General features: G+C 34.1%; 1 protein-coding gene across 1 annotated transcript in view; it reads right to left on the reverse strand.

Moving 5' to 3' along the window:
• The window catches only part of LOC140154486 (adenomatous polyposis coli protein-like), a 131220-nt gene that overhangs the window by 97646 nt on the left and 15037 nt on the right, over positions 1-18537 (reverse strand). Inside the window, 1 exon segment of the mRNA XM_072177056.1 lies at positions 5073-5199. Coding sequence (XP_072033157.1) covers positions 5073-5159 — 87 coding nt within the window. The 5' untranslated portion in view covers positions 5160-5199.

Consider the following 18537-nt stretch of genomic DNA (forward strand, 5'->3'; position numbering starts at 1 on the left):
ATACAGGTCAAAGGTCATTAAGGGGGTAAAATCTTACAATTGCATTATCTCGGCATCCGTAAGGGGTATGGGGCTCAAACTCGGACTTACTCGGTGACAACAAATCTCATGACCAGGGGAACATTTTACAGGGGTCAGGTCAAAGGTCATGCAGAGGTCAAATTTTAGAAATTCATTGTCTGTACATCTGTAAGGGGTACAGGACTCAAACTTTGTGACAATAAACTTAATGACATGGGGAATATTTTGGAACACTGCAGGGGTCAGGTCAAAGGTTATCTGGGGTCAAATCTTATCAGTGACAACAAATCTCATGACCAGGGGAACATTTTGCACGGGTCAGGTCAAAGGTCATGCAGAGGTCAAATTTTAGAAATGTATTTTTTTTTTTCTGTCTGGAATGTAATTCATAGGCCTACATTTACATGCGAGATATACAGGTTGTATTAAAACGATTGGTACCAACCCATATTGTGTTTATTAAAAAGCAAACTTCATGGAACATCAAGATATGTTATGTTATTTGTTCCTGAGAATAAAATAACCTAGATAACTTGCACAGTCATAAAGTGACCTTTGAATGCTTTTGCATGCATCTTTGAACTGGAAATAATATTACAGCAAGACATCATAAATACTTGAGAAGTAAAACATGTTTGATGTATATGATTTAATCAAATCATCTATTCTGGCTGGAATACTTAGATTGTGCTTGAAAAATTTGAGGTATAAAATTGTATACTTTTCAATAAAATATTGTTGGGATGAGTTGTTCTATATTATCATGATTATCAGGATCAGAAATATCAATGGACGATTGAGAGTAAAATCCAAGAATCTTGTCTTTTGTGCAATGTCCAACAAAAAGTAACAGATTTCCATTTGAGATACCCAAAATTAATATTAAGAGTATCCTGCTTTGTTTTTTTTTCTTTAGTGGTTACTTTGTAACTTGTTAATAGACATTTTCAACAATGCCACGATAATTGTATTTCAAACACCAGTATGAGGTAACATTTTGTTTTCTTACATTATATTATTTATAGGCTGATTGTGATATTTTGAAACAAAGCAAATAAGAACACAGCCAGTCTACGTTGGGAAAATTTGTAGATGGCTTAGAGGAATATAAATTTGCACTTTCAGCTCCAAACAAGATCTTTAGATGTCAAGTCAACTCGAAAATAATGTTGACACTTGTTGCTGAAGCAAATGAACCTCAAGATCTATAAGAATATTTGGGCAATTCCAAGCATCATTCCGCAACGCGAAGTTTACATATACAAATTAGGATCGTTTGGAAAAGTTTCTCTCACCTTAATCTTTCACTTACCAAAAATAGTGCCCATTATACTATTCACCTACCTAATTGGCTGCTGCATTAAAAGTATTCATGTGCAAACTTCGCGTTGCGGAATGATTTTGCTTGGAATTGCCCATGTATTCTTATGATACTATTCTTGCATAGATAAGATTCTGACATACATCATGTTCATTTGATTTTAGTATACGTGCAACATGGCATAATGCATGAAAGACATACGATATCTTTCAGCTTTATGATTGTTTAATCAAATGAGATATAGAAACATCTACATTTTAAAGGTTTAGTAACGTTTATTTTTCCATTTATTATCAGCTTGGTAACTTTAGTCAACTTTATAATGAAGAAATACCTTAAAAGACATGTGCTTCCTTAACGGAGATTTTCAGTTTTGTGATCTTGCTAAAATACCATATAGAAACTCTGAATTTTCTATTAAACCAAGCAACACCATCCAAAGATAATCTGATTTGTTTCCCACAGTCTAGGCCTACAGCTTAAGGTTGGTTCAATTGGTGGAAGATGAAAACAAAACAAAATTTGGATGTATATTCTATATATAGAATGCTTGTGAATTCATTTAATAAAAATGAAGATTTTAAAGAAGTTCTGAGGGAGGGCAAATGATAGGAGTTGCTTGAATTATTATTTGTTAACTATAATGTTCACTAGAATGAATGAGGTATAATGAGGTAATAATTTTTGTATTACAATTATATTGTATATTACCAATCGTTGAAAACAAAGCAAATAAGGGCATGGTCTACGTTGTGACAATTTGAGAAGGCTCCGATCGTTATCAATATTTCCAAAAGCAGCGTGAAAAAAACAATACATGGATCTTAATGTAGTGATTCCTCAAAGCAATGTAAACATTGCACTTTCAGTTCCATACAACTTCTTATGTGTAAGCTACATGTAGTACAATTAGGCGTCGAAAAGAACAGTAACATGCAAAGTGTCATCATGATTATACACTAATAAAAAACTGAATTGCTAGGTCTATAATAATTCATATTTATATGTTGATGCTAAGTAATGTTGTATGATCATGATTTAAATCCTAAGGGAGTGCTGCTTACCAAATAATTGTTTATTTCTTAGTTTTGTTTGACTGTTTGACCACGTATTTTAGGTTTTTCTCATTTTAGATCGAATAAAATCTAGAAACACTTAAATTTTAGTAACATTTTGCTTTTGTTATCCATGATATTAAAGTTTAAAACCTTACTCAACTTAATAACCAGCTCTAAATAAAGTATGTAGTTGAAATAATCACATATTTCATTAATATTACAATATTTTCAGTTTGTAATATAAATAAAAAATACCATATAGAAACACTGTATTTTCTAAAAAAAGCAACACCGCCCCAAGATATTCTAATTTGTTTCCCACAGGCACATGTTGGGTCACTCTAATGACACCAACAAAAATTCAAAATTTGGATGTATATTTTTTATATTTGCATTTGAATTCTTCAACTAAAAATTCAATTTTTAAGACATTTTGAGGGGGTTTGTTTAGAAACCCCTAGAGCCAAATGATAGGGGTTGGTTGAATGTCAATTGTTCCCTGTAATGCCCGGGGTAGATGTTTCCTACAAATACTTAATTTACTTAAATAACTTCAACCACTTGTGAAAAAATGAGAATACAAAATTGGCTTAAATTCAGGAAAATTTAATCCATTTTTAAGGGGGTAGATTGTACCAAAACATATAAGGGCTATAAACCCTTAACAAGGGGGGTCAGAATCCTGGAAAAGTTTCAGTGAGAATGTTTCATCAAACACCCCTACTACACCAAATATGGGCAAATTCGGACAACCTTGATGTTCCTGCCACTGCCTGGTTTTCTCCGGCATGATCAATTAAATTAGGTATCAAAATAGGCACAACAAAACTATCCATTACTGATTACTTTATTTGGTAGTTTTGGTTGAGTGTCTTTAAGATATTGCTAGTGTTCGGATACTTTTTGTGTGCAAATGTACAAATACATTTAAGTGAGAGACCTCTGTCTACATAATCTAGTTGAATCTCAATGTAAATGATAATTATTGCAAGATGTTCCTTATCCCACTATATTTTGTTCATCACCGTTTATTGCATTCTTTATGTCCCCAAACTGCATTTCAACATGCCATAAAATGGGTTATATAATTATCTTCAAGGCAATGAAAAAACTAAAATAAAGGGCTAAGTAGTATGTTATAAGTGACCCATCAAATCATAATGGAGTTTATTGCTTTCAAGTGAAATATATTTTTTACTATCATACACAATGCACACATATTGACCATACTCTCGATAAGAACAAATCATATTTCAATACTGTATACATTTGCAAAGAACAGGAACCTTTTAAATGATATCTGTGAACATTTTCCCTTGAGCAAAAATTAATCATAAATACCTCATCTCTTGCATAAGCACTATTTACTGAGCAGTATTCTAGGGACTACATGTATCACACAAATATTTTTAAAATATTTAAATATCTAGCTTCTGGATTAAAAATAAATTGCACACAAGACAATAATTATGTACATTCTGATAAAATCTTACAGCAGTAAGGACAGTTAACAACTCACTTCTTTGTATAAACATGTAAGTAAAACAAATATTTAAACAACATTTACAGGTGGTGTGTAATACAAAAAGAATGCCTAATCAGTCAAAATGAAACTCTTCTTTTATCACATTTTCAAGAGCTTAGTTCATCACCACAGTGAAGTTGAATCACCTGTGCAAGAACTGTGCAAATGGGATATGAGACATTGCACCTGTAGGCTGTATGATAAATGTTCTAGATGAAACTCATCTGTGAGAAAACTGTTTCATCAGCCTACAGGTGTTCATCCCATTCATAGTATCTGTGGACATATTCACACAAACCACAGTATCTTAAGATTTCTATGATTTAGAGTATTCCACAGAAAGTCCTAAACTATGTCCAGATTACCAAAATGTACACTAAAATTAACACCAAATTTACACCAGGCTCTGAGGGACAGCACCAGGTTTAGTAGGAAATGGAAAAGCACCTTGAAAACAATCATAATTTTTCATGTTTTATTATTTTTATGTTCTGGCAAACAAATGATGGCAAAAGTGTCCTTTCATTGAATATATTTTACAGCTCCAAGTTAGCATTACATTCAGTCACTGTGGCATCGTATACTATCCAGAGAAGGAGACGTGCTCGGTCCTGTCATTCTGGCTGGAGTAGCGTAGAGCGTGCAGTGTACTTGCCAAGTCTGTGAGGGCCACAGAGTCCAAGTATGACCATGGCAAAAGTACCACCATGCACCAGTAGAACTTAAACTTAAACAAACACCAGGAGAAGAGTCCGTTAAAATATTTAGAGATAAACTCAGGGTTGCAAAAATGCTAGGTCATTTTGAAAGACGGTGTGTGTGTTATTTGGTGTAATCTCAGTCTTCAGAGTTCATCTCAAGATTTCCACTACATGCAGGCCAGTCCGTATGAACACCTTTGGTATTTCAATGCAATACTTTACTAAAAGGAGAAGAGGGTCTAGTGATAAAAGATGGTTGGACAATTCTGTAGTAGTTGACAATCCCGATGGTAATTGCAATGTTGGTATGACTCAAACTCTACCTATTTACATTCCATCACACCTTGAAGGGGAAAGTGTCAAATGTAAATATCTCTAATACTAAAACTGCTTACTATATAGGTATGCAGAGTGCATATCCAGTGCGGATAAAGTGGCACAATTACCTGTTTCAAGTGAGAATTTTCAGCCTTAAGTGACTCAACCTGCTGCAGAAGCTGATCATAAGAAGTACTGGACGAGGCCGTGGCCATCTTGGTTCCGCTGGGGAATCGGACCGAACCAGACAGATATCTGGAAGAGTAAAAAAAGATAAATAAATAATTAATGATGAGAAGATATCATATGATAATAAATAATTCACACCAGGTCGAGATCAAACTTGGAAATTTGAGGAATCTGTTAATTTTCCAAATTACACCTTTTCAAAAATTCCAATATATAGCTTAATTGTAATTCTGTTAGAAACGATGACGGATGAGGAGTTAATCAGTAATAACAATCTGAACTCGTATAATAAGCAATTGTGTGCTATATGCTGAATCTGTATTTAATCTGTCTCTTAAACTGTACTATTTAGGTCTGCATAATGCATAATTTGATAATCACAGATCTATCTAGAATTTTAAACTCCCAATTATTTCAAGTCATGCAAACACACCAGAAAGCTATAGTCATTCATCCAACAATATTCAATTTAACCCACTTAGATTTTTTCACAATTTTCCTTATTTGGATGATTTTGGTGACTCAACTTTTACCATCTCAGCTAGCATTCTTCATCCACCTGTGATAATGCATTAGATTAGTCTTAAATCAGATGAGGCCCAATCCAATTAACGTTTATGGACTAGCTGTGATATATGCTTATCATACAGAATACCTATCTGCCATGCTTCACTTGCTTAAATACCCTTCTCCACTGGGAAGGAAGGAAGGGGGCTTTGCTCAATTATGACTGGACATGGAATGACTAGCCTCATAGTCAGTCAGGTAAACTAGGACAACTAGATGAAAATATTTCATTAAAGCTAAATGGTGCTTGTCATTTTAAACACACACAACTATTTATAGAGCATGTTTCTACTGATTTCATGGATGTCAGTGAGTTCAAGGAATACAACAAGGTAATGGCCCCAGTAGAAACAGATCAATTGAAGGTGAATGTGGGGTGATAAGAGTGAACCTCATATCAACCTTAAACAACCTTTTGAGGTGGTTAATGGTGGTGAATATGTAACATTCTCAGTAGAAACAGTTCAGGTGAAGATATGGTGGGTGACTCAGGAAGTTAGCCTACAGCACAAGCATTCAAACAGAAGTATATTTTGGGCCATTTCATATGAATTTCTTAAAACCCCATTGGTGTTCTTACAGAGCCCCTGATTGGTTAAAATTTGATATAATCATCTGAATAACCGATAGAGAATTTGGATTTCTCAGTAATTTTAACTGCAAAAGCTGTCCCCCAATCCCGGCCCCAATACATTGTGAATATTAATGCCAATTTGGCTTTTTATCAATATTATGATCTAGGCCTCTTTGTAGCCAATCAAAATAGTATTTAGCGGCAGATAATTCGGCCAGTGTGTCCATGGGGTTAAAAATTACAAGCCAACCCTTTTATTTCCCCAGCTAGAGCTAAAGGACAATGAACAAGAAAACAACATTATGTTCAAATGGTCTTATGGAATAACCATTTCTAATTGAGATCCCGCTCCCATGGGCTAGGTATCACAAATTACAATTTATCTCCCTGTAGATGGTGGATCATTCCCTATCTAAACACACTCTATCTCTCTCCTTGATTAGCATCCATATTCACTAGTCACCTGCTTGCTACAAGATACTACATCTTTATACATTGTCTTTACTTTTTATATATCGCTTTGCCAACAGGACTAATATTACACACATTTAGAAATTACCTGTACCTACACATGTATTACAAGTGATTTGACAAAATCTTGTTCTAACACAGCCATTTTTGAAATAGCACTTGACCTTCGTTTCCAACCAAAAATATGCGCATGGAAAGGCTTATTAGCAAATAGTCATCACCAATACAGGTAGCCATCAGTCTGCTAGCTTGTCTGAGTCCGCTGATGGTAAACATCAATATTTCCACTTGATTAAACCTGTGGCATATGAAATGTTTTCACAGAAATAATAAGCCTCAGACTTGAGTGAAGTCAATTCACTTTCTACCAGTTTAGCGATGGCATATGAATTTAAGGATATATGGCCAGGTATATTACAAATTATTTTCAAATGTCCTGATGTGATGTATAACAAAATATTTGTCCTACCTTATACTTTTTTTAGAAATCCTATGATTTGAACTTCTAATCCAATCAATTGTGACCTACGTGTAATGCTTTTATTCTTCAAATAGCCAATAAAATATTCTTTACGGGTTTTCTCTTTAATTTGACACCACTCGAGGGATCACACCTTCGTGGCATTTTGAGATATGTCCATTTTCAGATTTTAAGGTTAGTCAGTCTGTAAGTAAAGATTAGTAAGATACACTAACATATAGGTTGATACCATTTCATGGTTCAGCAAAAAAATACATCCTGTTAAAGACCTCTTTTACACTTTGCTCCTAAGCAACATTCAAGAAGGGACTTATAAAGTCACAATCAAATAGCATCTGTACATATGTTTACACTAGATGCTTGTTTGAATTCTACAACAAATATTCAAAATCAAGTTGCAACTTTGTGTGTTTATGGGGTCTATTAATAAAATGTGCACTGTCAGGTTTGTCTCTGAACTTAACAAAACACACAGTGGAAATCCCTAAGCAGATTTGACCTCCCTCTAAAACAAAAAATACCGCCAAAGAAGTAACAATTATTTTGAGTGCATTTAGCATGGAGGATATTGATCTATTTTGACAGGTAATTTGCTTGAACACCTCTGTAAGCTATGTACCAATTGACCTTAGTGATATAAAATCCTATTTTGAAAATATGTGTGTGCATGTATGGTGAGCTCTGTCTCATTTGTGTGCCTTTGCCTTTCCATGCCTGGGCATTTACAAGCTTGTTCTTTAAATTACTTAAAATTGGATAATGGGCAAGACTAATGGAGTTTTGTTTTAGTTTAATTTACTGCAAGTACAACCAACTGTCCATTGGCTATTCCAGTTTAAATCCATACACCCCCTATGAAAAACATTTACCTTAATCTTCCACACAGGGAGGTACCCGGGGGACTGTGAATTTCAAATGGGGCTACTTAAATGAGTGACTCCATTTGAAATCTACACCCCGAGTGGAAAATTATTAAATTAGGGTCATGTCTTCTACAGGGGGTGTATGGATTTCAACTGGAATAGCCCATTGCTTTTGTGTTCCTTGACAAGGTAGGAAGAGTGCACTTGTTGTATGCAAAAATTACCATTTTTACATTATTTTCTAACAGTTACAATACCGCATATTACAAACAAATAAGTATTTTACCCAAAAAAATTATATAAATAATTGGAACTCTGGAGCCCAAACCTGACATAGTGCCGAAACTGCAAATGTTACATTGTATTTAACCGGCTGCATACATGCAGCTGAAAGGCTTGCGCAAAATATGGCAATAACCCATTACTTTCAACTGGTTATTACCATGATTAGTAATCTTTAGCCTACGGGAAAACCACAATTATACTTCAAAACTCGCTATTATTCTACATAAATTGGCTAACGTAACGCCCACTATATGGTTACAATAACACGGCATAGTTCGTTTTCCAGACTGACACAAAAATTTAATCAGGCCAGGCAAATCAGTAAGGTTACAAGTAAACCAACCTCTAGAAGTCTTCAGGACACAGCCACACATCTCCACAGAAAAATAAGTATAAATATGAAATTCAATATGAATAGTCAAAGACAAGATAGCAGAATTACAAAATATTACAATTTGTAAGCGAATACCTTCCACGTAGCACTGTGCCAATCCAATTATACGTTGGACCCCTACAAAGTATGAAATAGATAAAAAAATCAATAGCAGGAAGTACTAATGATTTTACATTTTACTCAGTGATTGCTTCTTGGATGATGTAGTAAGTATTTTTTGTGTGGCTGTGTTTTGGAAGATATTTTTCCCTTTGAATATCTGTGACAATATCAGTTTTCGAGGAATAAAAATTCAATTTTAATGGCTATAATGTTATGTTTTAAAATTCATGATCGTTGGGAGCTGGTGGCTCATTGTGTATGTTTGTTTCCCCCACCAGCTCCAAGAACAGGGAATAAGAAAAAAAGAAAAAAAACTTTCCTGCTCAGGCAATAAATAAAATTTACACTGAATAAGACGTTGGACTAATCGAGAATATCAAAAGACAATATCAGCTAACATTCCGGTCTAAAATAATTTTTAACATCAAAATCAAATAAATAATGAAGAATTAAGGAGGTCTTCGAGCCCCAAACACATCATTTAAAATCAAATAAATATAACAAAACAGGCTGGTCAAACCTTTGTAATGAACATCTTGCTTTCTGCTATTAAGCTACTTGCACGTTCCGCCATTATGCACTATAAAGCGGGAGAGCCTCGAACTGGCAGCATACATGAATGGAGATGGAACTAGTCATGACGTTCTGGGGAAGGTGACATAATTGTTCCTTTCATGTATGCTGCCAGTTCGAGGCTCTCCCCTCACATAGTGCATAATGGCGAACCGCAAGTAGCTAATTCTATATCAGTTCATCATGCACAATTGCACATGCACATCTACTAAATTTGCTTATACTAGAACTGAACCAATTTTGAGTTATTATGAACATTTTAAACCTGACTGAAGCATTATTGTAACCTAACCAAGCCAGCCTAAATCAAATGATAAACTGGAAGATTATGAATAAATATTTATGACCCTTCTTGACCCGAACTTCTTTCATCTGTAACTGATATCCACAGCGAAATAATTCATGTTCAAACATTACTTTTCTTTTTCACAGCATTCACTGCTCCAAGCTGTAGTTCCCCTTTGTGTTATAAAACCTTGCTACTCTATTAAACATGACCTGCCTGTAGTGTTATACTATGAATAATGAACTTGAACATGGCTATGCTAGCAGCTTCAAGGTATAAGAGAAGAGTGAGTGAGCACTCACCAAGAACCCCACAGGGTTGGGTTAACAGATCCTAACAGGGAGGTTTCTACATGAACTTATGCCAGTCGTGTCAAATGACAAGTAATTTTCCCTCAATTTAAATGCATGTTTTATTCAGAAAATATATAATTAATGTAGAAAGTATAATGATCTTTAAGTTCTATAAATAACTAACATGTGTACTTTTATGTGGATGTAGTTTTAAAGGTTGTAAATATTTAAAACATTTTAAAGTATTAAGGATGTCCTTCATTTATCCTTGAATAATTTTACAGCCAATTTCTTTATACAAAATACCAAGGAGATTATACCCAAAGAGTACCGACTCAAAATCGCCATGTGTGCAATGCTATATGGTAAGTCCACCATTTTGGTTTGGTGCTAATTGAGGCAAATAGTGCACCTGCAGCATTTTTCGGCAAGAGCCCAAATTGAACAATAATTTGTATGTTTAAGCTTGATCTAATTTACAAAGGTTTGTGCACTTGGCAATTGCTGCTTAATGCACATTTTTGAATGCACAATAATGTCCTTATAATTGGAGTTTGTCTGGGAAATAGCGATGTTATCCAGAGGTACATGTACACCATTTGTCCTAGTATCAGCAACACACAAAACATGGCAGAGTCGTTACTCTTTGGTTCTACCTCGTTACAAAATAGAGAAACGATCATCTTCATCTGTCTTGGGTACAACTTACACTGTACAGTTACTGGTATATTTTCCCTCTAATAAGATCCAAGAACTCGCATAAAAAGATAATTAAGACTTATTTTCCTCTTGAGGTTCACTAAAACAAAAGACTTGCCAACCTTTTTGAACTGAACCTCAGTATGAAAAATATAAGTAACTTGCACATAAGAAATATGCACTGTTGTTAATTGTTTCATACCAATTACATAATTTCCACTTAATTTATCAAACACAAATTTATGATAGAAGTTTAATTCAAAACTATATATTATTTAGAGCCTCAATAATATCCAGAGCAGATCTGCTGCATTTTTAATTTATAATTTAGAAGCCCCTGTTGTAAATATATACAGGAAAAAATCATATATTATTAAATCCAATTTTTAATATATCCACAACCTCATAGGATTGTTCATCGATCAACGCCACATCTTTCTCTAGGAAACCCAGATTCCCGCCAAGATTACCATGATTACATTGGGACTTTGGGAGAAGCACATATATGCACAAATGCCTGAAAACATAGATTTCCACTTGTCTAACTTATGATATTACATTTGGATCTATTAAATTTATGACTTGTCATGGTAGAATCTGTAGAAGATTATATATGTTCTTAGTTATTTTTCACATATGCCCAATTTCTGCACATATGTAACATTTTTGCTTACTTCAACCTTAGCCAAGTGATAACATGTGTAAAATCCCATCGCAGTAGCTTTGACTCATTCATGGAGAAAACACTTTCCAAATGCAAGAAAATATATTGACACACATGTTATGGAGTGTTGGAATGTGGAGTATAAGAAACTAAACAACAAAATATGAACAAACTGGTAAATGTAAGAAATTGACAAAAATAATAATGTATTCATTTTTAGTTAACATCAAATTCATGTTTACTTTCTGTTAATATCGATAATGGAAATACTTATTACTTCAAGTGTTTTAGTGAATAGAAGTGTGTTGAGGAATGACTAACATGAGTTCCCATTCTAATGCAGATTTCTACCTAGCAATCAACTTAACCCTATTAGAAGAACTCCGCTAACTCCCTTGCTTACAAGCAATGACATGAAACCAATATTACGATGTTCAAATCATGATGAATCACAATGAATGGATTGATGAATAAATTTCCAAGGATATAAAGTCAAGCACACTTCAAAACTGTTGACCTTCACTGAAGCACTTCCTTTCTGATACTACCTGCTCATCATGCTCATAATTATACATACAGATGTAAATATTACTTTTAGCTTATTCTGCTGCAAGATATTTGTTGCCATACGCCTGCTGCAGGCTAGTCCAAACTGTGCTACATTAGGTTTGTCTTGTACATGTACTCTTGCTGTAAAATACTAGAATCTAGTTTAAACTCATGTCAAACCATAAACCAAAATGTACATCACCCTGCATGACTATGTTGACTTTACACTACATTGTTTAATTTGTGGTTAGGTGAACATTAAATTCACAAAAATTACCCACTTCAATTTGGTAGTGGTTCCTACAGCTGAAGGAAATCAAGTCATCCATCAATGTCAAGAAGAAATATATATACACAGGAGACTTGCTTTGTTCCATACAGTTATGGCATACCTTCACAGTTGTGGCTATCTACAGTAGATAGCAAATACACTGAATTTTGCATTTATCTGTCACTGTGTCAAATATACTACATCAATCTTCAGTATTCAACACAAAATTTGTTGAAAGAAAAAAACAAACAATGTGCTGTGTCTATAATCATCTCCAAATAATAGTTCAGAAACAAATTGCATTTTATGTGCACCAATAAATGTCACAATTACATGTTAGACACATAAATCTGACAATTTGTCTATTGATAACTTTCAAACAAAGGCAATCTATTTCAAGTTTATTCTCTAACAGATACAGCTGCAATCTTCAATATCTACACACACATTATTTTATATTAGTGACTTTTTTACTACAATGCCATCAATAATTCAACAGTTAGAATAAGTATATGAAACAGAACACGGTGGAACATCCTGAAACACTCCAGTCCAGATATTTGAGACTAGTTCATTTTGAAATTCTATCACCTGTGCATGGAATTACACCTTTTCTCCTAATAATACAGTTTTCGGAAGGAACATACAATGTAAAGCAATATTAAAATTTGATTGCTCGAAGCTTTAGAAAATCATAACTGTATACACATATTGCAGGGATAGAATATCACAAATCAATTCTCTCAATGATTCTTTTCAACTGATTTATCTAAATCAGTTTTGATCCTCATAAATTTTGGGAGTTTAACATGCCTGAATCAAATGCTCATGTCTGGAAAAAGTATGGAACTTGGTGAACCATGTTCCAGGGAAATTTTGCCATTTAGTAGAGGGAATTTTTGTGTTTTAAATAAAGAAATACAAAAGAAACAGTGGGAAATTTTGGAGGGATATTTGATGATATTCCCTGGAAATGTTACAAATGTAGCCTTTTTTCAGGCATGCAAACGATTCTCATCCTTATATTAGGCATCATCAGTAAAGTTGTTATTATACATGTAAGTTACACATCATCAAAATTAAAACAAAAGTGTGTACATGTATCCATCTATTAAATCAACATGGTGTGACACAACCATCTGACATTATGCTACCACAAGCAAATTAATAATTCAATGTACACAAATCAGGGTCACGTGTGAAAAGTAATTAAACTATGGGGCAGTTAAGAAAACTATTCAAGCTGAGAGTAAACTATTCAACATTAATAATACAGCAACTTCTTAAGAACCAACATTGCATATTTTGTCTCATTTTGGTTTGTAAATAAATTGAGATCCTTGTGAACTGTTTGAAACTATACATAATTCCAAGGCCACATGAGAATCCACAGATAGATTGTAAAATTATTTGGCTGATAAGCTCTAGCAATAAATCACTATCCATCTCTCATTTCACCCAATTTAAAAGTTAGGTACCAGTAACATAAAAAATGTCCCCACCCTCATCACATTACATGAACATAGCAACGATATAGCCAATTCAATCGTGTTCATTTCAATTTGATGAAATATAACACAGACACTATCATTTCTATACACTGACCTTTAAAGCATCCATGTCTATTAGTTTTTAATCCCCAAAAGGTGCAGAGATATATTCCAGCTAAAGAATGATTAATGTCCGCACTACACTTTATGTACCGTCCGTGTGTACCCTGCTACCAACTCCAGATTGAAACTAGAAACTACGTGCCTTCACATCGCACACCTAACGCATCTTATGAATTAATAAGCGCATAAGGTGCTTAGAATCCAAACGTACATGTCGAGAGATATAACTAGTCTCCAACGAAGCGATTGTATGACTTACACACACACTCCAATACCACCTGATTGATATGTGTGTACGATTGTTAAATTGAGCGTGTTGTGTGCGTTGGAGGTTAGGCTCTCTCCCACTAACGTAAGAAGGCCAACATCAATTAGGTAGAAAGGATGAGTCATCTTTCACAAATACATTACGACGATGCAGTATATTTAACTCAGTGCTTGTTTGGCTGTCAGGTGGCAGCGACTGCGCATATTGAGCAAACAATTTACCAATTTTAAAATGGGATTTCATGGCATAATTGATTTATTGAGTGATCTACCACAATTTTAGCTAAAATAATATTGAGGTATCAAATGGGCTCAGGTGATTGATTTAGAAACGGGGAAGCCGATTTCTGACAAGGTGTCATGACTTGTGAAGGCTTTTTGATATAGACTAGCATGAAGTATGTTTAAATAATTTGTTTAAAAGTTTTAAGTAAAAGTTAGTATGTATTATATATTGGTTTAGTTTTCTAACATAAAGCCTCAAAACCCAAATTTGCTTCTGGTAGGAAGCACACATTTAATTTTTTTAAATAAATTCTAGCCCATTTCATTTATTTCCGGATGATTAAAAAAGCAAATAAACCAAAGAATTAATCCAACAATAATTAATTTCCAAAAAGAACTTTTTACTTCCTACATGTATTTGAACTACTTTACAATTTATTTGATCACAAGTATTTGATCCAAGGCCAAGTACAAGTACAAAAAATCCCGACAAACAATAGGCCTATATAAAAAAAAAAAGACAGCATCTCACATCTTGCTTTTTTCAAGGGGGGGTGGCAGATGTGTCAAACTACAACATGCTCCAAATACACCTCATTACAAAATGTCAAGTTAGGAAATGGTCAAGATGGACTGTATGTAACAACGAACAAGATTTCACATCATATTTGAAACAGGTTGTGCATGTCCTTGTGGTATGGAAATGAAACGGTCTTCCCTGTTGGTAGTTAGGTCAACATCATGTAGGCCTAAAGAAATTGTTTGATTGCGTGACCAGAAAAATAGGCCCAACCCTAGGCTAGACTAATAAAAAATTTAAATTAAAAAAAAAAAAAGTTTCTAAGGCCTTTATCAAATGCAATTTGCAGCTTAAAATGTGTAAAAAAAAATAATTGCAGACCACCCTACCCTAATTTTTTTTAATGTTACGTCAATTAAACAATTTTTTTAAGCCTTATTGTGGAGGGTGTAACATCCATGATGACTGAATTCCCCTCTCTCCTACAACTTGTGCCACTATGTCAGGTGCTTCAGGACATAAGGAAGAGGAGCTCTGTCACCAACCCTTAATTTTACATGAATTCACAACTATACCGCTGCCACTAGAGACCTAATAAACAACTGAAAATCAATTTCTTCTTTTGTTGTATTTTTATTTCTGTTCATAATCAAGTTCTTCATTAATAAATGAGGAAACTACACATGCATGATAGTACACACCAATTAATTATTCATGAATCTTGCACCGTGCTTGCTCTGAGGGAAGTTACAGCTTGGTGTTCATGAATACCTTTATATAATCTCAAATGAATTAACCTGTCAAATCATCAAATACATTTTCTATTTTTAATTCGAGAGAAAATTAACATAGGCTATAATTGCTGTATAAAATTGTATCAAAATTGTCCTGTCAGAACGAGATTTCTTCAAATGACTTACACAATTATGTCATTGAAGAAATAAAATATCTTGCAGCTGAACACTATTCTGTAATTAGTTTTTCGGGTTTCTTTGAGATATTTGAGGATATATTTGTGTACACTTTTGCAATAGCAGTCAAGTATGTGACCTGGTTGACATAAGAAGGAATTGGCATTAACCTGATAAAAGATAATTTAGCATTTTTGTTTTAAAGAAAATTTTATTTATTCATTTTTTTCCTAATCAACATAATTTACAAAAAAATTTTATGTCACTATATCCTTAAATCCCTTGTGAAGAATACACACCAACATAGCAAAAATACTGTGTGTCCTACATGTACCCACATTACTCCGAGAGCATGGGTTGTGCACTGAGGTGGTAATTATATTCCCTTCTAACAGGTACATCTGATATTCCTGCTTCCTAGTACATCTGATATTCCGAACAAATCCCAAATTGCCTCTAACCTCTAATGTGCTCAAATTCTCGGTCAACAATTTTATTGAATACGGTGGCAGAGGACATCAAACATATTACGCTGAATTGCTCTATCACTATCTTTCGTTATCTCTGTCCTTTATTGGAGCCGGTTATTGAACATAAATGGTGCATTTTGTGCCTTCTTAATTTTCACAGTTTAGTGCTCTTTTCACCTAATACAACTTGAATTCAGTGTGTATGCAGAAAACCTGAAATTATTAAATTTAAAAAAAAAGTGGTAATGGTTTAATAATTTTTTCTGTGCAAAAAATGGATCATGAGGAAATATATTTAACAGTATATCATCTCAGTACTGCTTCCAATGCCCTCATTGATATATAAAAAAAAAATCATTATCTTTGCAAATTTACCATGTTTACAGGTTTTATATCAAGGCACGCCTCCTGAATTCAGTACACAATCGATTATGTACATTAAGACCTCTGCTTCTGTAAATTTAACAGGTCTCCTGTAACTAATCAAAAATCCATAGGCTTTTTAACCAGCAAAACTAGTTTTGTGAAATCCAATGAAAACATCACCTTTACTGTATTTGTGATGTAAATAACGCCAGGTGTGTGAACAGCAGGCAGGTTCTTTCTTCCTTTTCTCTCTCCATGTTACTATTAAATGAAAATATAAGATTCAACTTAATGTATGCAGAGGTGTACACATACATGTACAGGCAAATACTATATGCAGTTGTACCATTCATTTGAAATCAGTCCCTTGATTTTAGTTTGTGTCAAGGTGGATTTGCAGATATATAATTTTGATTGATCATTTTGGTATGGCCTTGCACATAAGCAGCACACTTCTGTTTGTTTTTTTGTTTTTTTAATTCAATAGTACTGAAATATCTTATAAATCAAAACGAAGGTAAAAAATATATTTTTCAGACAGCATATGTATTTAAACAAAATAACAAATTGACAATTTTGACAAGTTGATAAATTGGACAATTTTTCTTAGATTTACAATTAAATCTGATGATCAATATATTCCTGTTGGCAATGGCTCATTCCAGCCTGGTTGTCATGTACAAATAGTCCTAGATGTAATAACTACAATTCTGGACAAAATTAGTTGGAATAAAAAATAAAATGTGCACCTTGTAATGGCCATACATGTATTCCCTGAACGATAACCTTAAAGTAGCAAACTCAATCAAACATTTTCGAAACAAATATAAAACACAGCTAATCTCATTTTACAACTAGTTCTTGGAGCCCCGTTTTTGTTCTTGTGTGATAGGCTTAATATACTCTGTTTGTTTGTTGTTGTATTAATTTAGTTCTGTAAGGGGATGTTCAATGCTGGCCTTATTGGCCTTTCGATCATCTCCTCCATAATTGTCTTGTTTTATTTTTATGATGTTGAATTTCTTTGTATTTTGTTGTTTTTTATTATGGAAATAAAGATTCATTCATTCATTCATTTACATTATTATTAGATTGATGAAATGGGACTTTCTTTAGTGTCAAATCTAAACATTCCCCTCACCCCAATACCTCCCTGCCTCACCGAACAATGTTGGGTACTACTGACTGAGCGCACATGAACAAAATGTTAGGATTCAACACTGATCGGGGAACGGGGCTCATTTGCAATACCGTGCTTATTTCATTCCAACCCTTTTGTCCAGGGTTGTAGGTGGCAGAACTGGAAAATTGTACTACATACATCTCTACTTACATGTACTACACCATAGGATCTGACGAGCATATCAGACTATCACATTTTATTTAAAATAAAATGGTAAGCTTACCTGATGGGCCCAGACATGACTCTTTGTTGAAAATTCAAATCACCAGCAGCTGACATTTATTCCACATAATATCGGTTGCATTTTCAATCACAGTTTGCACTCTACTAGTACTGGTTTATTAATAATATGTATCACTGTATGAAAACTCAACGAGCCTGTTAACTACCAACTATTCAATTTCAGGTTTGGCTCACTGGTGCAGAACCAAGTGCTCCCCATAGAAATGATGACAGACACACCGCATTGTAAGCAAATTAACTAAACCGACAAATTTCGGTTTGCCTTTCACAGAACACAATCTCAAACAAACTAGATAATTGCTTTTCATACAATACCGGTCCTCGTTTTGTTTTTGGTTATTTTATGCCAGTGGATATAGGCCTACAGTAGTGAACACCTCATTGTCAGCACATTTGCTTGATTTGTACATGTAGCGCCATATTACATGTATATCTTGGCTTATTTCCAACGACCAAAATTTCAGAAATGATCCCCAGACTGGCGACTGGCAATAGATCAAGGGATTAGTTTTGACATCAGAGGATCTCTAAACC

The sequence above is a fragment of the Amphiura filiformis genome, chromosome 1 (assembly GCF_039555335.1).
Source record: "Amphiura filiformis chromosome 1, Afil_fr2py, whole genome shotgun sequence".
NCBI lineage: Eukaryota > Metazoa > Echinodermata > Ophiuroidea > Amphilepidida > Amphiuridae > Amphiura > Amphiura filiformis.